Consider the following 23,932-nt stretch of genomic DNA (forward strand, 5'->3'; position numbering starts at 1 on the left):
ACTAAACCCAGAAAAGCATTTTTGCTGATTTTTGATTTATTGGTTGTTTGTCATTCTGACTGGATTTATGCTGGTGATGCCCCACATGCTACAGTTTTTATGCTAACCTAAGTATTTTTTCTAATATTAGCTCAAACACTGAAGTTTGGACACTGAATGGAGTTATTTCATGCTTGTCAAAATGCTAGTGATAACCCCCATGCTAATAATAGCATGGGGGTACGTAAAATGAGTATTTTAGCTAATTGTTTATAATTTTGAATGGATTGAGTCAGCATGCTGGGGATACCCCGCATGCTACTTAAGCTTAGTACTTTGGCTACTTTTAGCTGATGCACTAATGTTAGCATACTAATTGGAATAAGTCTGTTAGTCAACATAAGCTGTTGATGACATTTTAGCTCACCTTAGCGTTGTTGCTAATTTTAGCATCAGAACGCTGGTGTCATAAGTTGGGGTTGAGGTGGTGGTGGGGATGAACGCTGACGACCCAGGTAAAGATAATGATGATGAATTAATGATGAATGTTGCTCAAAACAGTCCAGTCAGGCAGCACGGCAGGAACAATAGCACACAGCTAATAACCGGTAGCAACTGACAACTAGGTGACTGACTTCAGGAGCTAAGGCTAACCAGGACTTTAAACAGTGCGACTGGAGAGCTTGGCAGAAGACGTACAACAAACGACGAGGATCTGACAAGGACCACAGACAACAGGTGGGACTAAATACACTGGGAGGGGATTCACAGGAACGAGACACAGCTGGGATCAATAAAAACCTTAAAATAAATGCACAGAAACACGGATCATGACAGCTGGGTTCCAACTGACACGCACGCTTTGGCCAGACCTTTTAAATATATTCAGAAATGTTCTAGTGTTTAATTTATAATGTTTCAGAATCGACTCTAACCAGGTGAGTTTTCAGTCTAGACTTAAAGGAACTCAGTGTTTCAGCTGTTTTGCAGTTTGTTCCAGATTTGTGGTGCATAGAAGCTGAATGCTGGCAGCAGCATTTTAAAGTCTATTCTCCGAGCTACAGTGTAGTAGAACTGGGTGATGCTCCATCTTCCTGGTTTTAGTCAGAACTCCAGCTGCAGCGTTCTGGATCGGCTTGGTTCACTGACTGTCTGTCTCTTTGTCCTCAGGGGCCTGAAGGACATGGAGCAGGACATTTCCTCCATCGAGAAACGATTCGCCTACGGATTCCTCCAGAAGCTTCTCAAATGGATGGACATCGCTCAGGAATTCATCGCTCATCTCGGTGCGCTGGCTTTAGGAGCTGAGCTGCCATTTCATTGCTGCGCCAAACTAATGAGCGACTCGTTTCTCGTTGATTGTTAACAGAGGCCGTAGTCAGCAGTGGCCGCGTGGAGAAGTCGCCACATGAACAGGAAATCAAATTCTTCGCCAAGGTGAGCTGGAGGAATTTAGCCTTGAATGAGTTTAATGTTAATTTACGTAATTAACTTAATTTAATAGACAGAGTTTGGAAATATTTCGGAAGTAGGATTATGTTATAACGAGATGTAAACCCGTTAAAACAAATGTTTCTTGTTATAACAAGATGCAAAATTTGTTAAAATGACAACTTTTCTGTTGTTTCACCTTTATAATCATACGCAAAATTTGTTAAAGGAGAAAGTTTTACACTAAGGGATGTAAAATTAGTTAAAAAAGAGAGTTTGTTGTTACGAAATTATATAAAACATCAAAAGGAGGAAATTTCACCTTGCAAGAAAATAAAAAACCTTGAAAAAGAAGAAAGTTTCATATCATAACAAAGAGAGAAAAGTTTCATGTTATTTAGGTAAATGCATAAATGCTGCCTCAGATTTTAGATGCCAGTGATTCCTGGCAGCAAGTTTTCAAAATCCTGTCTTTTGATTACCAGAAAATATGTGATATTTAATATTAATCACATAAAAATGTATTTTATTCCTTTGTGTTATTGCGGCTGGACGGTTCCGATGGCCGTTTTCTTGTCAGAAACTTTTCCATTTCATGTCAGCTTGATTAGCAAAGCAGCTTGAAAATGAGCATCAGAAACACTAGCACATTTAAAACCAACTAAATAAATGTTTGAAATAAAAGAAAATGCAATACAATTTACACCAACCGTCGTAACGCATAACAGATTAAATCAGTTAAAATAAAGCAGAGAGATTAAACAGCAACAAGTTGAGTATAATATTTTAATAACAGAAACCATTTTCCAACCAGTGGCCTCCAGAGAATCGCTCAGGTCCTGTCAGGTTCTTACCTTCTGTCCTGAAAGCTTAAACGTCGCCTTTGCTTCTCTCCAGATTCTCTTGCCGCTGGTCAATCAGTACTTCAAGAACCACTGCCTGTACTTCCTGTCCACTCCTGCCAAGGTCCTGGGCAGCGGCGGCGTTTCCTCCAACAAGGAGAAGGAGATGATCGCCAGGTTTGTGTTTGCCGGCGCTCACCGGCCGCCCGGACCCGTCTGTCCTCTCCTGCTGCCACGTCCCTCCATGTCTCTCGTGTTGGAGATGATCCGTTATTTCCTTGACCTCTTATACTTTTTGTGTACCTGAAACGTTTGACCTTTGCCCCCTCCTCACCATCCTCCCTCCCTGTCCCTGCTTCTCCTCTTTTCTCCTCCGACCTCAGTATCTTCTGTAAGTTGGCTGCCTTGGTGAGGCACAGAGTTTCCCTTTTTGGTAAGGAATTTGCATGGTGGTGTCATTTTTCTTTCCTGTCTTCCTCCCGTTTTTCTTTTATTTGTTCACTAATGAGGTTTTCCACTTTATCATTTCCTCCCACATCACTGAGTTTCCTGTCTAACGCTTCTTTCTCTTCAGCTCAGCTCCTGCTTGGCTTCTATGTTTTCTGCAGTTTTGTGATTTTAAAAGTTGTCCTTTTATGGCTTTGAAGACATTTATCAGAATGGCGTAAACGGAATAAATCAGGTTTAATATGGAGAGAAGTTTGTTCCAATGTTATTGTAGGCAAATATTTAAATAGAAGAATAAAAATGTGGGAAAAATACTCTGAAAGTAATTTACAATGTGTATTCAGTAGATAAACCTGACTTTTTTTCAGATTTTATATTCATTCTTTTTTTTTATTTATTGGTTAAAAGATATTTGTTAGCCTTTTTCATTATTTTTCTATTTTTTTCAGGTATTTTAAAAAGAAAAGTTTAAAATTTTCAAATTCTGTTTTCAAATTAGTTTTTTATATTTAATAGTTTAAAAGTACTTTTCCATATCTTTTTTTTTTCAGATTTTATTTTTTAAAAATTTTATTTCTTCACATTTCTATCAATTGCTGTAAAAGCTTTTCCGATAACATTTTTTAAAATATTTTCTTCAGATTTTGTTTTCAAATTTTATCCTTTTTTTTCCAAATCTTTTCATATTTTATTTTTAAAATATTTTTTTCTGATTTTGTTTTCAAGTTTAATTTATTTACATTACTTTTTTAAATTTAATTTTTCCAGATTATTTTTCCAGATTAAACTTTTTTAAATTTTTTTAGATTTTACATTTTCAAATTTTTAAGTTTTCAAAAAAAATTATCTTTTAAATTCTTTTTATTCTTTCTATTTTTTCTTATTTTTAATTTTGAAATGTTATAAACCTTGAACATATTACATCCCAGCCGTTTGGGAGGCGGGACTTCCTCAGGCAGACTCATTTCTATTTGTCTGAGTGAACCTTAGCAACAGCGTTCCTATTGGTCGGTGTAGGGCAAGTTGGAGCATTTCTATTGGTCAGAAGCTACAAAGCTCTTCTTCTGAATCTGTGTTCACTTCTGAAAAACATATTTAACTTCATTCATGATGTTGCTGTCGTATTCTCTTCTTTAGTTATAAAAAGTAAAAATTACAGTAACAACTTGCTGTCAAACATGTTGATACATGCAAGATTTTCAACTATCAAATACACATTTAAATTACCCTCAAAATGTTTTTTGATTGAGAAGCTTTTCAGTGCTTCATTTTTGAAAACCTTTTTTTTTTTTCAATTTAAAATTTTTGAAACGTGTTCTTTGGTTGCAGTAATATTGGAACGAATGTCTCTCCGTAGCTGAACCGCTGGTGTTGCTCTGCGGCTCTGTCATGTGTTGCCAGCCTGGCTTGTAGAGGCAATAGATGCTGTATCTTCATTTTTATCTGCTTCACCACCATGAATCTCTAAAAGTCACTTTTATTTGAGTCAGAGGTCTGAGTCAGAAACTTTACAGAAATACACATTTTTATTTTTTATTCTGACTTCTTGTAATTTTTTAGTGGCGTTCATCAAACGTTCTCCAAACTTTAGATTTTTTTTCTTTTTCGGCTTCATCTGCCTTATTTTCTTTTAATTTTTTTTTAAGAGCGCTTCCATTTTATGAAAAATTGAGTCATCAGATTAATAGATTTTGCACACATAGAACCAAGCGAACAAATTGAATAGATTTTTCAGAACTGATTTAATGGCAGTGAGTTTGTTTTCTAACACAATTTGATTCAAGTGTAATTCTGTGTTTTGTTAATTCCAAACTTTTAAACAGGTTGATAGGAAAACTGTCATTTTTAATTATTTAAGTTACTTGAGCTTTTGTATTAAATTTGTACGGAAGTAAAGCAGTGACGGGTCATAATCTGTGTGCCGCTTACAGGAACGGACGCACCTGCAGTGGTAAACTGTCTGCACATCCTTTCGCGGTCCCTTGATGCAAGGTAAATCACCACCATCATCATCAGTGAGGCAGAAAATAGACACAACGCTCTTCTATTTCGATCATAATTAAATTTTTCCAGGACTGTTATGAAGTCCGGCCCGGAGATTGTGAAGGCTATCCTGCGCCAGTTCTTTGAGAGTGCAGCAGATGACATAGAAAAGATGGTGGAGAATCTGAAACTGGGAAAAGTGTCAAGTAAAACCCAGGTGAGCGAGAATAAATACAGGAAGTTCAAAATGTTAACAGTGTGTTTGAAAAAGTGAATAAAACCCCAAGTCCTGAGCAGTTTCCTATTATTTTACTCAAATTACTGATGTGAATTTTGCCAAGTAAATTTTTTTCGTACTAAAAACAGTGATTAAACTAATCAGCAGTGCTAGGTACCGCTAACTAAAGTTAGTTTTGATAACTCTAAAACACTAATCATAAGCATTGGTAAATGCTAATGCAAAAGCACTACAAAAACAAGGCATTTAGCAGGAGCTAATGCTAACGACTTGAACAAATCCAGTTGATAATCAAAACTACAACAAAGATGTCGAACTTTATTCAACTGAAAGTTTACAAAGCAGCCAAGTAAATTTGAATTTTAGAATTTATCCAGTAAAATTAGCATTGGGAAGCTAACTAAGCTAAATACTTAGCCACCATGAATTGTTGCTAATTTTTTTAGCTGCAATGCTAGAAAAAATTAGCCCAACACTAGGTGATATTAAAGCACTATTATTTTTGAAATTTTTTTAGCAGAAGCTAATGCTAACAGTCTATAGCCAAAACTGTAGCCCAGATGTTGAACTTTTTTCAACTGAATGTTTTTAAAACATCCAAGGAAATTAACGCTTTTGAATGTATTCAGAAAAGTTAGCATGGGGATGCTAAATAAGCTAAATGTTTTCAAAGTTAGCTAAAGCGCTAAACAAATAAGGGCTAAATGTTGATATCAAAGTGCTATTTTGAATAAAAAAAACCCTCCTATCTGTTACATTAGGCACTAATTGGTTAATGGTTCAAACATTAGCGATGCCTCTTTAACAGTCAGTTAGTTTGGTAATCTGGTTCCTGTCAGGCAGCAATAAGCAGGTCGTTCAGGAAGCTAATTACAAGCTAATTATTTCTGGCACAAACAGCTAGCCTTTTAATGAGGAGTTTAAAATTGGTATTAAATAGTCCTTTTTTAATACTTTTATAGTTTCACATAAACGCCAGAATTAGATTTTTATTGCTGTGAGCCAATATCTGTTTGCCTTCGTCTTTATTTAGGTCAAAGGGGTTTCCCAGAACATCAGCTACACCACCAACGCCTTGCTTCCTGTACTCACTTCGCTGTTTGACCACATCGCCCAACACCAGTTTGGCGATGACGTTATCTGTGAGTCATTTCCTTTGACTCTAATGAATCTATGTTTTTGGTTTGTTTTTATTAATACTTTGCTATAAACTGACAAAAACATTGTGTTTTATTAAATCCGTAGTGGATGACCTGCAGATATCCTGCTATCGTTTGATGTGCAGTATATATTCTTTGGGAACTGTCAAGACTCCGCATGTGGAGAAGTAAGTCATTTTGGGAATTAGCTTTGTTTGTTTTTTATGCTGCTTTTAATATCCATTTTGCCTCATGCCAAAGTGGCAGCTCCTAATATTTATATTTCTACTAATTAGCAAAAGAAAAATGCTGACATTTTAGCCTATGTTCCCACTTCTTCTACAGATAAATTAGATGTTACAGATTTTCTCTTGTGGAGACAGAAACTAGCTCTTGGCAAGAGTTTGGTGCATTTATTTTAAAGCTAGCTGGTAGCTTCTTCATGCTGTGTTACTCCAGGCCTCTTCCTTGTCTGGCAGGCAGCGGCCGGCTCTCGGGGAGTGTTTGGCGCATTTAGCAGCAGCAATGCCAGTAGCCTTCCTGGAACCGGCACTGAATGAATTCAACACCTTCTCCGTTTACACAACCAAGACTCCCAGAGAGAGAACTAGTGAGTTACGATTTCTCCTCTAAAACATGTGTGTCAAAGTTGAGACGCAGGGCCAAATCTGGCCCGCCGTGGCTCTTTATGCGGCCCTCTAAACTCCAGATGCCAGATTACATCAATCAGTCCCTCCGGTTTCTCACAATAGTGGAAATTCACACAAAATCAACAAATCCTCACATTTTTTTCTAATACATACCAGTCCAGTCCTGGATTGTGAGTTTTTCTGCATAATGTTCAAAAACATTAAATGATGCTAGTTGGCATTATTTCTTACTTTGACGACACTTCTGCCTCTGCGTTACTTGATGTGAAGGTTATAGTCCACAATCGAAGTGGCTAGGAACCAAAAGTCACTTTTAACATCATAAATGTAGCAAAACTCTTAGCAAATATTTATAAATTAGCCTAAAAAAATCACAAAAACAGTTCAAAGTCCTGGAGGAACCGAAGAAAAGTTTAACATGATTTAAATTCAGCAGGAACTTATTGAACGCAGAGACAGATAATATTTTAGCCGTCTTTATTGGTTCTGGCGCAACCGGCCCTTTAAGAACATTCATGATTTTAATTAGGAACAAAGAGAAAACAGGTCTGAGGCCGCTCCTCTAAATGTGAATTGTATTTATCCTGTAAAAACCACGTTTCCCCCACCAGTTTTGGGACTTCCCGACCAAGTGGAGGAGCTGTGCACCGACATCCCGGAGCTGGACGTCCTGATGAAGGAGATCCATGACCTCTCCGAGTCGGGCGCTCGCTACACAGAGATGCCCCATGTGATTGAGATCACGCTGCCCATGCTGTGTAACTACCTTCCCCGCTGGTGGGAGAGGGGCCTGGAGAACTTCCCGGAGCAGGAGGGCCAGCTGTGCACCGCCGTGACGTCGGAGCAGCTCAACCAGCTGCTGGGCAGCATCATGAAGATCGTGGTCAACAACCTGGGCATCGACGAGGCGTCCTGGATGAAGAGATTAGCCGGTTGGTGACGCCTACGAACAGATCGATTTATGGAAAACATTCAGTCTAAAGGCTTTAATGTTTATTTGTTACACTTTAAGGGGAACCTGTTGTGCTAAATCTGCAATTAGCGTTTATACATTTGGGTTTGACCCTTTGTTTGGCCCCCTTCGGTACACTGTAAAAACACTAAATCTTACCAAGTATTTTTGGTCGAGATTCTTGTGCAAATATCTTAATGCACTTGGAATAAGACAAACTAACTTAAAATGAACTTTTCAGTCGATAAGTTACCCTTACCGTTGATGAAACGATACTAATCCCACTGGCAGATTATTTAATTTATAACAAGACGTTTTCCCTGTTGTAAGTGAATTTATCTGCCAGTAACGTTAAAGTACTTAAATCTCAGTGAATGACCGTCATGGACGATGCTTCCTTCAGTTTTTGCTCAGCCCATTGTCAGCCGGGCGAAACCGGAGATGCTGAAGTCGCACTTCATCCCCACCATGGAGAAGCTGAAGAAGCGAGCGGGGAAGGTGGTGGCAGAGGAGGAGCACCTGCGCATGGAGGGCAAGACGGAGGTGGACAGCGAGAACGGGACCATACGGGACGAGTTCGCTGTGCTGTGCCGCGACCTGTACGCCCTTTACCCCCTGCTCATCCGCTACGTGGACAACAACAGGTCAGAGAGCCGGGTCGGCGCCGCTCGGGCACCATTTCTAGATTTTATGAATCCATCTGACATCAGCAGAGTTGGGCTGGAACGAGTTACATTTACTTATGTAACTTTTCTGAAAAAATTCACTTTAGGAGTATTTTTATTATGAAGGATTTTTACTCTTGCTTGAGTAAAATTTCTATATTTTCTACCCACTGAATGAAAAACATCTTTTAACCAGAAATTCACCAGAAACAGACACAGACCTGCAGTTTCTGTTAAAGTTTTATCAGTTTTTTATTGAAAGAAACTGATTTGGAAATATTTTATTTTATTTTGCCTGATTTTGTTATTTCATGATTATGCTTTTTATATGAATCATTTAAGTCCTTAAAATACCTAAATTTCCACTTAACTTTGTATTTTGATCCGTCTGATGATGTGATTTTAAAACATTAAATGATTGATAATTTGATCAGCTGCTTTATTTTTCACCAAATCCTGTTTTACTCCTACTTGAGTGATTTCTTGGACGGATACTTTTTACTTTAACTTGAGTGAAGATTTGTTGGCATTAATCATCGTTTTTTCTGTTTTTGTGAAAAGGGCGCGGTGGCTGACCTGTCCGGACCCGGATGCTGAAGAACTGTTCAGGATGGTGGGAGAGGTGTTCATCTTCTGGTCCAAATCACATGTGAGGGTCCAGCATGTGAAACATCCGTTTCCACTGTTAAACTTTCACTTTATAAGAACAAAATGCAGCAAACTGTCAAGAGTTCAGGACTCTTTTAGTAGTTTTTGAAAAATATGTTTTGTTCTCCAATACAGTTTTTATTGGCCTTAAAAAGTCAAAATGAAATAAAATAGTAATTGATTAGTCAATTAATAATTGATTAACAATTGGCTCATTCTGCTAATGTTCATTTAAACATTTAAACTTACTTTATACAACATTATAAATACATTAAAAAGCAAATCTTTTTTGGCAGGCAGGGTGTTCAAAGTGAGGCCCGGGGGCCGTTTGTGGTTCTCTGGGGTATTTTTACCAGAGGCGGGCAGAAAACCCAAAAACTGTAAGAGCAGCAAAAGTTTAACATGTTTTACTCACAAGTACAACAATATTTGGTAAAACATCTAAAGTACTGAGAAACTGATCAAATTATCATTTAATATTTAAAAATTACATCATCAGATGAACCAAAATATCAAGTTAAGTGGAAATTTTGGTGTTTTAAGGGTCAAAAGTTACAATAGTTCATATAAGTAACAAAAAATAACAAAATCAGGCAAAATAAAATTAAATGTTTCCAAATCAGTTTCCTTTAATGAAAAACTGATGAAACTTTAACAGAAGCTGCAGGTGTGTCTGAGTCTGGTGAATTTCTGGTTTAAACATGTTTGTTTTTCATTCAGTGGGAAGAAAATCCAGAAATTTTACTCAAGTAAGAGTAAAAATACTTCAAAGTAAAATTACTCAAAGTAAAAATACTTCGAAAAGAACATTTTTCTAAAAAGGTACTCAGGTAAATGTACCTAGTTACTACCCAACCCTGAAAATTACCAAGTATATATATATCTATATATATACATATATAGATATATCTATATCTATATATATATATAGATATAGATATATATATATATATATATATATAGATAGATATATATCTATCTATCTATATATATATAGATAGATAGATATAGATATAGATATAGATATATATCTATCTATCTATATATAGATAGATAGATATATATATAGGTATAGATATAGATATGTTTGCTCCTCCAGATAATTGGGTGAAATCTAAGGATTGTTTTGTGTTTCTTTGGCAGAACTTTAAGCGGGAGGAGCAGAACTTTGTGGTGATGAATGAGATCAACAACATGTCCTTCCTCACCGCTGACAGTAAGAGTAAGATGACCAAGGTAAGAACAAAACATCCCTCCTCTTCGATGCACCACATACCGAGACGTAACACATTAAGAAACTAAACTCTATTAATTTATGTATCACTAACGCTCCAAGCAGGGAACGGCGGCAGAGCAATCCATTCAGATATTCACATCGTCATTTCCTGTTTTTTTCTGAAAGTTAAATTACTTATCACTCCATTCATTTCACATTAACGGTTTTGTAATAAATGAAATCTGACACATCCTTTTCCAGGATAATGTAAGTGGCGGTTTAGTGTCGCTAACTGTGTTTTCTCCATATATCTGATGTCGGTGGTTGGACGCCGGGTCACTAGGCCGGAGACGGAGAGGTTAGATTGTGTTTGTGCACGAGCGCTGTGCTGACCGCATGGCACCTGCGTTTGAGAGGCGTTTCATCGAGCCCTCCCCCCGTTACTCACACAAATACATTCACAGAAAGGAGAGTCTGTGCTTATTCACTGTTGGAGTCGGCATAACTGTGGGCAAAAGCAGGAAACGGGCGGCTCCTGTACACCAAACTGGACAATAAATATATATATCGCAACAGATATGTGAGGTCAGTACCCAAGAATTTCAGCTAGTATTAGCTTCCACTAAATATACCCAGCACAGAGTTTGAGTCTGAACCAGAAAGGATCGGCGCCATCTTAGTAGGCAACGCAAAGCATGGTGGACCCACGGCTTTGAGTCCAACGGAAAGAAAACATGTCCTGACCAATGTGCCAGAGAAAGGTGCATGAACAAAATGGCTGCCGTCGGGATCGACCCGTATGAGCCAGAGACCATGAGCCTCCAATCTCATAGTGCAATGCAGTTAGCTAGCAGATAAAACCTACATTAGCAGAGCTAATTTTGCTACTTTGACAGGAAGTACTACATTAAATACCACTGATATTTATTTTGCTTGACGTCCAGAGTACTCAGAAATTGTAACCGAGTAACCGTTGTAATGTACTTACATTTTTTATGTTAGAAACGAGGCGAGAGCCTAAGCTTGTGGCTGCTGTATTGTTGTCATGGCAACTTCATAGCAACTGCCTGCCAAGATGGCTGTCAGTTATAAAGTTCATGGGAAACATGTATCATTGTAGCGTGTTAGCTAAACAGTTTAGTGCTCTGTTTTTCAGACTCCTGTCCTCCCAACCCAGAAATGGGACCAGAGGAAACTTAGCAACCCTGAGCAGGAGCACCTAGCTTACATACTTCAGGTCAACATTAGACTCTTTCTCTTCTTCTGCTCTTTCCTTTGGTTTATTTTGTTTGTATTTCCTTTTAAATCATGTAAAGCACTTTGAATTGCCTTGTTGCTGAAAATGTGCTACATAAATAAAATTACGTTACCTTAGGGTTGTGTTTAGTTTAGCTAACCCTGAAGCACTAAACAATAGTTTAGTGGTTAATAATTGCTACTTAATAATTTGTCTTTGGCTGGGAAAGTTTCCATCTTATAAGGTAGCGGCTGCAGATCATTTGCGTCTTACAGTCCAAGCTGCTAGCGGCATCAGAAGACATCAGCTTGGTGTACAGGATCGCTCATAATGCTCATAATCTCCATGTTGGATGGGGCTGTGGGAGCCGAGGTTTTTCATGTCCGTCTGTATTTGTGTGATTAGGGGTGTGGGAAGGCTGAATGAAAGAAGCCGTTTGTAGATGGTAGTGGCCTGAGAGGTTTCATGGTGCTCGGATGAGCAGCTGAGCGTTTGCTCCGCTGCAGCCGAGCGTCATCACCCGCAGTGTTTTTGTCTGATCAATAAACACTTCGCCTTTAGATCGGCCCTGTTGGATTCAGCTGTGGAGCTCGTTTGCTGTTTGCCAAATTCTGTCCCTGACGCTTGGATTTATTTTTTATTTTTTACAGCATTTCTGCGCCAGAGGATTCTTCTCTTCTCAGCATTTGTATTAACTTTGTGCTCACTACCTGCTTGCAACCATAGAGAAAAGGATTTTTCTGATGCTTGTGCAGCATTTCTCAGACGGCGAATCTGTCAGGGGAACTAAATGTACCTCAGCTGTCCTCATATCGACTAACTGGACTCATCAATTCTTGTCATGCTCATTGACCACATTAAAACTGCTAAATAATGCAACATCTAATCATTGTGTAACTGATGTTTTATAGTTCCTGTTAATTAAATCTTATGTCTTCGTATGTGAGGTCCTTACTGAGTCCATGTTTACTACCCGACTCCACGGAAAGTTGTTTTTAAGGATCTTTTCACATCTGGTAGTCCGGAGGCCTCTGTTCGATTGGGGACCAAAATTAAACCGTTTTTTTTTACATTTTCAGCTGCCCAGTCTTTCTTTCACACTGACTGAGTCCAATAATCCAAACTAATTGAAAAACCTGTTCCCCTCCCTGCCTGTGGGGGCACTGCACCAAGAAAAACTGAATAATAACATGAAATTCTCTGACAAAGATGCTGAGTACAGCTGTCTTCATCATGAAACGTAAACAAAAATGGAGAAGCGTTGGATTTTAACGGTTGTAGGATTTCTCTTTGTCTGGCAAAGAAAAAAACACACGAGCCGTTTCTCTTGCTAGCATAGACTAGCATGATTGTTTTGGTTGTATTTACGCAGAATGCCCTGCACTACTTTTTTAGCAGTCTCCGGTCCGCTTGCCGTTCATACATGCATTCGAACTGCGACTCCGTGGTTTGTTGGTGGACCAGAGTTCACTATTTGGTCCACCAAACTGAACTTTCTGGTAAACAAACCGGAGTTTTAAAGCGAGCTGGGCAGAGCTGTGAGGATGGGCTCTTAGAACCTCAAGTTCCACGATTTGTTCTTGCTGACACGGTGAGACCAGACAAAAGTCAGACTGTGAGAAAACCTTCAAGAGCTGTCAGTCGGGACCGTTGTCCATCACATTACTAACAATAAGGCTGAGCTGTGTTTAGCAGTTGGGGCTGCAATGAACCAAACTGAACGGGAACCGTTCCTGTTGGCAGGAAACTGTTTACACACGTTGATTCACTTTGTCTGCATGTCGTTTCTCATGTCAGTCTCTGTGTGTCAGTCCGCCACCTCGTCCTGTTTTGTGTTAGTTTTCCCGTTCTGGCCTCGTCTGTTTCCTTCGAGCTTCTTCAGTTTTGCAGTCGTTCGTTCTCTGACCTGCCGTTCTTTTCAGTCTGGAGGCTCGGAGCAGGAACGTAGCAAGAAGAAGCGACGAGGCGACCGCTACTCTGTGCAGACCTCCCTGATTGTGGCGGCGCTGAAGAAGATGCTCCCCATCGGACTCAACATGTGCTCCCCTGCTGACCAGGAGCTCATCAATCTGGCTAAGATCAGATACTCGCTGGTACTGTCTTCACTGAATTTAACTGACTTTATTTAAGGAACAATATTGTTGTAAACATGTCATGTTAATTTCCATCTGTAATACTATAGTTTCATAAATAAAATTAACACCTAAATAAAAGTAACAGTATAAAAATAATAATAAAAATACACTGTAAAATCACAAAACCTGACAAAGTATTTATAGTTTTTCGTCCAAATATCTTGAATTAAGACAAAACTAACTTATAAGTAACTTTTCAGCACCATGAGCTTGTTTTAAGTAAAAAACTCAGTCCCATTATTTCACTTATAATAAGGGATTTTCCCATGTTAAAGTGAAATGATCTGCCAGTGGAACTAGAACTTGGTTGCTAGGTAACGGGCTGGGTTTGGCTGGGGTTGCTAGGTGACGGGCTGAGTTTGGTTGGGGTTGCTAGGTGATGGGCTGGGTTTGGTTGGAGTTGCTAGGTAACGGGCTGGGTTTGGTTGGGATTGCTAGGTGATGGTGCAGTGGAATATTCTACCAGTGGGACTAGAAATCTTTATCAATACTAAGAAATTATTGACTTAAAACAAGCTCATATGTCTTGTTGAAAAGTTGCTGGTAAGTTAGTTTTGTCTTATTTCAAGTTTACTAAGATATTTGCACTAAATTAGACAAAAAACACTTTGTAAGATTCGTTGTGTTTTTTGATTGTAGTAACTGAAGTTCCTACTTCTCATAAGCTGCATTGCCACTAACCATAAAATTGTGCAAATTGTAATTACAAAAATAAATCCGCTCAATGGATAGCATCATTTTTCAACCTTTTTGGAGTAGATGTGTTTCACAAACCGGCGTTGCAGCATATTCTGTGATCGCAGCAGGCGCTGTTTCATTTTAACACCATGTTACTTCAAAAACATTAGCTTTGCTGGGCGGGGAACAAACAATATAGGAAAAGCCAAACAAAGAATAACAAGCAATGTCTGACCGACCGCTAATATTATGACGATTATGGAACATTGGCAATGGAAACACTTTTTTTTTTTTTTGCATCATGAGTCACTTGATTAACAGTCGGATGTTACTACTGCCGGAAATGATGAAGCAGACAACAAGAAGTAGTAGCAGTATGATGATTTTTTATTCTTTTTGTTTTGTTTTTCGGGCTCCATCAGAGCTCTCACAGCAGTTCATATAAATTTGTGTCATTCGAACGTGTTGGTCTTCTGTAAAATAACCAACTACAATTTCTCCAAATCGCCTCTGGTAGGCGGGGCTTGTTGCGTCAACACCTGAAGAAAACTTTGACATCTCCTCTGATTGGCTGATAGAGGAGCACTGAATTATGAATATAATCTTATGTAACTGTTTACACCTGACACACTTTTTTAAGGACTTATTGCGTGGAAAAAACTTATTCACACGTTATTTTAAACTAAATTTCTTATTTAATAGAAACATTGCGATTACGAAGTTGTTTTTTCGACATTAGCAGAAAAATCTTCAAACATTTGTAATGGAAACGCAGCTATAGACGTGTTTACTTTTGAGCTTTATTTTGTAGCATAAAGAAAACTGGCTTTTTAAATGCTTTATGTCTGTAGAGTAAATACTTTTATATAACCAGATAACGAGCAGGCATCATAATGATGATGTGTTGAAGTTTTCTCCCATGTTTTACCTTGTAGAAAGACACAGATGAAGAGGTGAGGGAGTTCTTGCAGAACAACCTTCATCTGCAAGGCAAGGTGAGTCGATTTGGCTTGTACAGTGGCTTTCAGGAAACTTTGATGAGAAATATGATGTGGAACAAACACTGTTTTAAATAATTTGCACCTATCACTTCCTTTCACATTCATTGTAAAAGTTTAATTTAAATGGAGTGTGTAAATAATGTATTTTAATTAATTTCAGTTTATGCACCTTCTATTCACAGTAAATGGCATATTAAGTACTTTACCATATATAAAAATGAAAAACAAAATGCTTCATCCATCCATTTTCTTTGCACCCTTGTCCCTCAGTGGGGTCAAGAGGGTTGCTGGTGCCTATCTCCAGCTATCATTCCAGGCGAGAGGCAGGGTCACCCTGGACTTTTATTTGACTTCCTGTCGGCAGTTGGTATTTTTTTTAATTTTGTTGTCATTTCTTTCTTGTACAAAGATAATAAAATGAATTTTGATTTAATCCAATCATACAGACAGACGTTCTTTACAAAGTTTAAGGTTTTTTTTTGTTTGTTAATATGTGTGGAAAATAAGCCATTTCAAAAACCAACTTCCAACTGTTGAGATACATTTGACAGGGCACTCCACCGTTACCTAGCAACGCCAGCCCGTTACCTAGCAACGCCAGCCCGTTACCTAGCAACGCCAGCCCGTTACCTAGCAACGCCACCAGAATTCCAGCACTTTGCTGAGCTACTAACCAGATTAAAATCTCATTACATAATACAATAGATACTCCACAATAACTCTATGAAGAATCTGAATTAATCTGAATTCCCTTTGGGATCACTAAAGTATTTTTGAATTTGAATAATTTAGTGCGAAAAATGTGATGAACATGTTTTGTTTAGCCCATAGATCAGAGTTTCTCAAACTTTTTTGGCTTAGAACCACTTAACCCTTTTAACAAACACTAACTCCAAAATGCCCACACAGTAACACAACATGTTAATATACACAACCTGAAATTAAAATATTAGTCTCTTAACTCACATATTGTTGTTTTCTTTGTTCATTTTTGCTGTTTTGTAAATATAACTGGCCACAACAAAGTGATGAATGGAGGATTGAATAAAAATAACAATAGCTGTTGACAAGTGAGCAGAGCATTATAAGCAAGCAAGGTTGTAAAAAAAACAAAGAACAGTTCTGTCCAGATGAGACTCATTCATGATGAATCTCTTAAATAAATGACGATCATTTAAGTAAATCCACTGGTTTCTTCAGTTTTTCTTTTGAGTGACTCTCTTTAAGCCATTTATCCATTATTATTTTTAAACATAATCCTTTGCTAAGCTAACTGTATGCGCAGCAGCTTGAGCTCACACCACCACAAATGGTTGTTTACATGCAGTACCTGGTGGACCACCAGGGGGCGATCACAGTTTGAGAAAGACATCCTAACCTGTTCAAGGAAGCACAATGGGTCCCCTTCAAGATTAAATGTGAGGAGTAGAAGCCAGACCTTGACAACATTGTTATTTTTTGTCCTGGTGGGTCCAGGTGGAGGATCCAGCCATGCGCTGGCAGATGGCTCTGTACAAGGAGATGTCTGGAAAGGCTGAAGACGCCGAAGATCCAGAGAAAGTGGTCAAAAGAGTACAAGAGGTCTCTGCTGTCCTTTACCACATCGAGGTGGTGAGTGTCGCTGCAGTTCGCACGGCTGTGGGGAAAACCCATAAAAATCAGATTAAAATGGCTCTTGTCTGCTTTTGTTCTTCAGACTGAGCATCCCTACAAGTCAAAGAAAATGGTGTGGCACAAGCTGCTGTCCAAGCAGCGCCGCAGAGCAGTGGTGGCGTGTTTCAGGATGACGCCTCTCTACAACATCCCGACGTAACGATCCTCACCGCTCTGAATGAAAACATCAGCGTTTTATCAGACGTTTCAACAGATCAACAGCCCTTTGACTCTTCTGCCGCAGGCACCGAGCCATCAACATGTTCTTAAACGCCTACAAGCGCAACTGGTTGGAAACGGAGGGCTACTCCTTTGAAGACAAGATGATTGACGACTTGTCAGTAAGTAACATCTCAAACCGTACAAAAGATGATTTAAGCTCATCAGGTGTAAAACAGAAACTTTTAAAAATAACATATAATTAAAGTACAACGATCTGTGCTTTTTAAAAAAATAAAGATTCATCTACGTCAGTGTTTCTCAAACCTTTTCATTCTAAGAACCACTTAACCCATTTAGCAAACACTCACAGACCACCTAACTTGAAGTTGCTCTCTCTTGCAATAACACAACATCTTAATATAAACAGCCTGATATTAAAACATTTGTCTCTTAACTTGTCGTTCCTCCTAATGTGAAAGGTGGCGCTGTTTTGTAAATGTGATTGGCCACAAAACAAACATTCGCTCTCATTAGAATCACTGCTGTTTCCCAAAACTAGAAAGCCTTGGAGGAAGAGGAAGAGGAGGAAGAGGAGACGGAGACGAAGCCGGATCCTCTTCATCAGCTGATTCTGCACTTCAGTCGCACGGCTCTGACAGAAAAACTGTGAGGCGGGTTTCAGCTTTCGCCTTTTTGAAGACGTCGGTCCATCTTCCTTATTTCTGTTTATTTTTGTTTTCTCACTCCAGGAAACTTGAAGTCGACCATCTTTACATGTCTTATGCTGATATTATGGCAAAGGTGCGTTTCCTTTGTCCTCTCATGAAACCTTCTCATTAAAGGGGCAGTATTATGTTAAATGAACTTATTTTGTAGCTTTACATTTTGATATAATGTGTTTTTCCCTCATGAAAATTACACCTGGAGTGTTGCTTTGACTCTTTCATGCATGTTTGAGAAATCCTTTCCTCTCCATGGCAACCAAAACGCCTGGGTGGACCTAGCTCCGCCTTCGAGTACGAAGCTCCTCCCCCACTCAGCTCCTCCAGACTAGCCAGTAGCAATTAGCAAACAACTGCGCATCTGCTGAGCTCATTATAGCAGCTACTTCTCAGTGAAACGCTGGTAAAAATGTTGTTAAAGGGTTAACAGAGGAGCCATGTTGTGATGGTGGCGCTTCAGAAAGAGCACACTGCAAAAACACCAAATCTTACCAAGTATTTTTGGTCGAGTTTCTCAGTACAGTTAAGATAAGATAAAACTAACTTACAAGTAACTTTTCAGCTAGATGTAGCAGCTTGTAAGTTAGTTACTTGTAATGCACTTGTTTAATTTCAAGTGCATTAAGATTTTTTTCTCTAAAAATACTTGGTAAGATTGTGTATTTTTTATAGTGCGGGAGACCCGATTTCAAGGCGTTGTATCAGAAAGTATAATTTCTTTTTAAGTCATATTTGAATATAAAGCATTTTTTAACAACTGGTAGTAAAAGTTACTTATTATTATTGTTATTGTTCTGTAAAATTGGTGGAAAACACATAAAACTTCCCCTTTAATGGATAGAAACTGTGATATTTTCATGAATAAGCACTTTATTAATGATTTTGTCGCCGTCTTCCTGCAGAGCTGTCACATTGGTGAGGAGGACGAAGGGGGAGAGCAGGAGGGGGAGGAGCCATCCTTTGAGGTGCGGCAGACAGAGATGGTATGGGGGGACCAGGGGAGGGGAGGCAGGGGAGTCAGCGGAGAAGCCGCTCCCCGCGCGCCGAGTGACCTCACCGTGACATCACACTCAGCACACCCCCCACCACCCAACTCCTACCACAGCATACCTCGTTTCTTTGTCTCTTTACTCTTCATTTTCGTTCACTCATGCCACTCGTCTATCTCCTGCAGTGGTGGATTGACCTGTGCATGCCTTTGCTGGACCGCCGGCAGCATCGGTGTTGTTGGTTCAAAACGTTCCTAAATTGCATGACTTGAGTGCAGAGAGATGGTGCAGCTAAAGACAACAACAACGTGAAGCCCAGAGCAAAACAAACCTTTGAGTCGTTACCAAATCACAGTTTCTGAGCCTGAATTTGAAGAAAACCACATTAAAGGCAAATATCATCCGTGTACAACTTATACGACAGTAATGTTAATTTTCACTATAAAAATCCTGAATCAGGCATCAGTGCATTACTGAACGGCCACCGAAGTCACATCTGAATTCAGAATGACAGTAACCTACAGATGGATAATAAATAGTACCTATTTATTATTTATCATTAATACCAGTTTATTATCCGTTAAATACGGGTAAAATGGATACCATATGCTAAAAAAATTACATGCTTACAATGTGGTCTGGAATGTTTAGTTTAACAACTGTAGATAAAATATAAAGATGAACAGATTTGGCAGGAAACCAGTAGATTTAGTCTCATCATCACCCTTAATTAATGCATAATTAACAGTCATTAATGATTCATAAAGTCTTTAGAGTTGAATTAGAAGCATGTCTATGAACTATTAGCCATCTAGAAGGAGAGCCTTATTGTAGTGTATTGTAAAGTAGAATGAAGACCTGTTAAACCAGCACCCTGTGAAAAGGTTTAAGAATGCCTGCATTAAGAAAACTCGTTCACCACAGCAGGAAAATAGATGTTTGTGACAAAAACTGTAATTAAAAACTCTGAATTTAGCTTCTGCTCAATTTCAGACCAACGTTGTTACTTTGTAACTCCCAAACGTTTGCAGTAAGATTCCCATTAACAGAGTTACTTTTGGTCCTAAAAACTCAATTTAATTCCTCAAATCTGGTGGAAAAATAGTTAAAATACTCTAATACAATCAGAATACAGCTTTATTCAAACCTTCTCTCCTTCACTTAGGTCAGACACAGAATAAAAATGAGTTAATGCTAAAGCTAATCGGCTAAGCTAAGTGAAAGCAGTATCAATTTAACCCAGAATTAGCAGAAGTTTTTGCAGTAAGAAGACGTTCATAATTGTTAAATGAAACATTTTTTTGATGAGACTATGGTCAATGGTTAGCATACCTCTAATGCGCTAAGAGCTTATGTTCTACTTAGCGTTTAGCACTTCCGCTAGCAAACTTTGATCCACTAAACTGAATTTTTCAAAATAAATTTCAAGTTATTACTAATTTAATTTACTTTGAGTTGAATAAAGTTTGACGTTGGTGTTGAAGTTGTGAAGAATGTTTCAGACATTTATAGCTATGCTCTTATTTTGAAGTCTTTCTAAACAGCAGTTCAGTTTCTTCTCCTCAAGGTTGTATTTTTTTAAAGAAATTTTAAAAGGTGGTTTTAAAATTACTTCTTGGCTTTTAAAATTAATGGAAAGGCCTTTGAGATTTATTTTTTCATACTTTCAACATATTTATATTTTTTATTTGACCCTGAAATCTGATATTTGCCTTTTAATGATGTTTTGAGTCTGATTTCAGTTTTGGACGCTGTGATCGTGTGGTTCTACTGATACAAGCTTTTCTAGAAGGGCAGCATTACGCAAATTTGGACTGAAAAAAAAAAATTTTGTTTTGTAAGGGCTTGTGTCTGAATAGTTTTTTTTTCTGGCAGAAAATGTGTTTTTTGTGGAAAAGCATTTTCCACGAAAATGTATATACTATATACACCCATGTATATAGTAAAACCAAGTATTAGGGCCAGGCTAAGAAAAGAAACAATAAAATACAAGAATAAAGTAATATTACCAGAATAAAGTAATAATATTATGAGAGTGAAGTCGTATTAATTTGTGAAAAAAGTTATAATAATACAAGAAGTCAGAATGTTATGAGAAAAAAGTCAATGATACGAGAAAAGAGTCGTAATAATATTACTAAATTTGGAATAAGAAAAAGTCTTGCAACAAAAATTCATATTATGAGAATAAAATCATAATAATACAAGTAAAATGCTATGAAGGTACAAGAATAAAGTTATAATATTACAGAATAAAGTTGTAGTAATGCATGATGAAAGTAATAATGAATAAAGAATAAAGTCACACTAGAATAAAGTCATAAAATTATTAGAATAACATCTTGGTTATATGTGAAGAAAGTCGAAGTGTATGACAAAAATTCAATAGATTAAAGTCGTAATATTAGTAGAATGAAGGAGTAATTTTATAACTCCATAAAAATTTACTTTTAAAAATTTAAAGGAGGAATGTTGAGCATTTCATGAACTTTGGTATTAGTTTTATAGGACATAATATTTAACACATCAACACCAAATTATTATCAGTAGCAGATATTAATATTATATATATAATACTAATATTATTTACATTTTGTCCTTATTCTGCTAACATCATGACTTTAATGTTGTAAATTTTATTCTAAAAGTCTCTTTGTCTGGCCCTAATATTCTGTCGTAACATAAAGATCCGTAAGTGAAGTGACGTCCGTAGATTTCTTTAGAGAAGCACGCTCACCTCCAAATTGCACATGTAAGCTGCTTGCTGGGAGACCAAAAGTTAAAAGTTGTGGAGATTTTAGGGGAGTTTCAGAAGAAACTGGATCTTTGAAATAATAATAATAACAAAAAAAGCTAAGTAGACACAACTTTACTGTTTCCATCTGAAGCTGATGGGAAAATGTAATGCTGTCCTTCGTAACCCGGTTGAGTGAAAACATATCAGTTACTAACAGAAACAAGCAGTTTTATTATGATTGTGTTGACTTTGTGCATTTGGCAAGTCACTTCCTGACTTGAACCTCCTTTTCCTGGCTAACACGTCTTAGGCTACGTTCAACATGAAGTAACACAAATCCGATTTTTTTTTTTTTTTTGCCTGAATCTGATCTTTTCATGACGGCCTGAACAACACAGATCTGATTTTCTGATTGGATATGTGGTTCTAAATCTGATACATATCTGATCTTTTTAAATGTGACCTGAATCTGAACGGCCAGGTCGCCTTCTTCCAACCTGAACATCATTGATGCTCGACAAGCACTTTTACTCCCTACATTTTAAGAGACATATTTGTACTTTCTTCTCCTTATATTTTCACATGTGCCTTGTTCCATGATGAAAAAGATAATGGGAAAAAATCCACTCATCGCATAAAAAGAGTTATAGTGTTGGTAATTCACCGTTCAGCTGGATGCAGCCAAAGCAGAAGAAGAAGAAGACATTATGAGAAAAACAACTTGGATGTAGATATTTGCCATCTGCAGCCTTAGTTTAAAAATATTTTCATGATTCTGGCTCAAAGAATGAATAATGTCGAATGTGCTGCATTTTGTTTAATCTAAATTGGTTTTAATTTAATTAAACAATAACATATTTTGTATGACTAGAACTTTTCAGTATTTTGGGTTTATTGGAAGTCATTTTGTATTCTTCAAGGTGAAAATTGGTTTTTGTACTAAAGTATATTTCAAAACTTGCACTTGAGTAAAACAGTTCAACCTGTACTTTTACTAGAGTATTTTTATACAAGTATCTGTACTTCTGCTTAAGTATATTTACAGCTCTGGTAAAATCTTAGCTCCCAGTGAACTGAAGCCCATTGAAAACCTGCTGGTTCTTCCACCAAACACTGATTCCTGAGTTAAAACATTAGTATTGTTGTTTCTAAATGAATATAAACTTGTTTTCTTTGCATTATCTGAGGGCTGCACTGCATCTTTTTTGTCATTTTGATCATTCCTCATTTTCTGCAAATAAATACTAAATTTTTGCTTTGAATTTCAGAGACACGTTGTCAGTAGTTCATTGAATAAGAGAACAAAGTTCATATATATTTATAAAAAGTAAAATCAGAGAAACTTATCATTGTAATTGGTCTCTTAATTATTTTCCAGAGCTGTATTTGGAAATGTGAACGACAACGCAAAAAAAAAAAAAAAAAGGATTTCACAAAAAATCGTATTTGATGGTTAAATCCTGCAGTGTGAACGTAGCCTAACTCTCACCTTCTAATCCAGGTGTTTTCAGCCCGTAACGCCCTGAAGCTCCACTTTGAGTCCTAACCACTGATGACTAACACAGACTTGTCTTTAGTTTGAACTGGACAGGTGACAGGTCTCCCTCTCTGTGCACACCAAGGGCTACAGTAAAAGCCTGCACAGTCCAAGCCCAAGCTCACACTTCAAACCACATCCAGACATGCACTTCAACCTTTCACAATAAAAGACAAAATAAGGAAACAGGAGCTCTGTAACCAGAGGAAATCCATAGCGTTTTCATTCATGTCAGACTTTTGAGGGCGGGGTGGCGGGATAGAGGGATGGGGTAGATGTAGTTCTGTGTGCTTTGGGAGGGGTTTCATATGCATGGTATGCAGAGGGTGAGGCTGGCTAACCTCTTTTGTCAACAGGATGGTTCCTGGACCAGAGAGGCAGATTACAGTTTAATGCCCGATTCCATCACTGCAGAAACACAAAGTCCACAAAGTATTTTTGTCTATGTTCTTGTTCAAATATCTTAGTTCACTTGAAATAAGACAAGCCCAAATTACAGGTAACTTTCCAGCGACATATAGGAGCTTGATTCAAAGGGGGGATGTATTATGTAAAATTCAGATTTTGCACATTTTTGTGCTTCGATTTAAGTCTGTACTGCTCCTAAAATAAACACCATCCAGACGTTTTTTTTGGCTATAAGTTAATATTTTTTGCTGTCTTGAAAATTCGCCGTTTCAAGAACATCCAGAATGCAATGTAACAAATCAGCGGGCACTGCCCGTTAGCTAGCAACCCCATCAGAGTTCCGCCCGTTACCTAGCAACCCCAGCAGACTTCCACCTCTTACATTGCAACCCCAGCAGAGTTCCGCCCGTTAGCTAGCAACCCCAGCAGAGTTCCGCCCGTTACCTAGCAACCCCAGCAGACTTCCACCTCTTACATTGCAAC

The 23,932-nt window shown here is 37.9% G+C and overlaps 1 protein-coding gene and 1 long non-coding RNA gene across 6 annotated transcripts in view; one reads left to right on the forward strand and one right to left on the reverse strand.

Annotated features, from left to right (window-relative positions):
• Window positions 1–23,932, forward strand: part of LOC106947412 (ryanodine receptor 1-like) — a 103,461-nt gene that overhangs the window by 49,934 nt on the left and 29,595 nt on the right. For 2 of the 5 annotated variants that reach the window (XM_015032429.1, XM_015032412.1), the window contains exons 57-78: window positions 1,150–1,265; window positions 1,349–1,416; window positions 2,308–2,429; window positions 2,636–2,685; window positions 4,631–4,691; window positions 4,773–4,899; window positions 5,954–6,062; window positions 6,166–6,247; window positions 6,539–6,669; window positions 7,321–7,641; window positions 8,065–8,305; window positions 8,888–8,975; window positions 10,118–10,210; window positions 10,534–10,548; window positions 13,350–13,520; window positions 15,176–15,235; window positions 16,718–16,852; window positions 16,938–17,050; window positions 17,139–17,235; window positions 17,616–17,722; window positions 17,806–17,857; window positions 18,681–18,761. In XM_015032429.1, coding sequence (XP_014887915.1) covers window positions 1,150–1,265; window positions 1,349–1,416; window positions 2,308–2,429; window positions 2,636–2,685; window positions 4,631–4,691; window positions 4,773–4,899; window positions 5,954–6,062; window positions 6,166–6,247; window positions 6,539–6,669; window positions 7,321–7,641; window positions 8,065–8,305; window positions 8,888–8,975; window positions 10,118–10,210; window positions 10,534–10,548; window positions 13,350–13,520; window positions 15,176–15,235; window positions 16,718–16,852; window positions 16,938–17,050; window positions 17,139–17,235; window positions 17,616–17,722; window positions 17,806–17,857; window positions 18,681–18,761 — 2,440 coding nt within the window. The remainder of the gene's footprint in view (window positions 1–1,149; window positions 1,266–1,348; window positions 1,417–2,307; window positions 2,430–2,635; window positions 2,686–4,630; window positions 4,692–4,772; window positions 4,900–5,953; window positions 6,063–6,165; window positions 6,248–6,538; window positions 6,670–7,320; window positions 7,642–8,064; window positions 8,306–8,887; window positions 8,976–10,117; window positions 10,211–10,533; window positions 10,549–13,349; window positions 13,521–15,175; window positions 15,236–16,717; window positions 16,853–16,937; window positions 17,051–17,138; window positions 17,236–17,615; window positions 17,723–17,805; window positions 17,858–18,680; window positions 18,762–23,932) is intronic. The other 3 variants (XM_015032418.1, XM_015032404.1, XM_015032421.1) reach the window with 3 other exon arrangements.
• Window positions 23,627–23,932, reverse strand: part of LOC106947465 (uncharacterized) — a 4,116-nt gene continuing 3,810 nt past the window's right edge. Inside the window, exon 2 of the long non-coding RNA XR_001424996.1 lies at window positions 23,627–23,893. This is a non-coding gene — a long non-coding RNA (uncharacterized LOC106947465). The remainder of the gene's footprint in view (window positions 23,894–23,932) is intronic.

This window comes from Poecilia latipinna, unplaced genomic scaffold (genome assembly GCF_001443285.1).
Source record: "Poecilia latipinna isolate Pla-1442-1.1 unplaced genomic scaffold, P_latipinna-1.0 Scaffold15, whole genome shotgun sequence".
Lineage (NCBI taxonomy): Eukaryota > Metazoa > Chordata > Actinopteri > Cyprinodontiformes > Poeciliidae > Poecilia > Poecilia latipinna.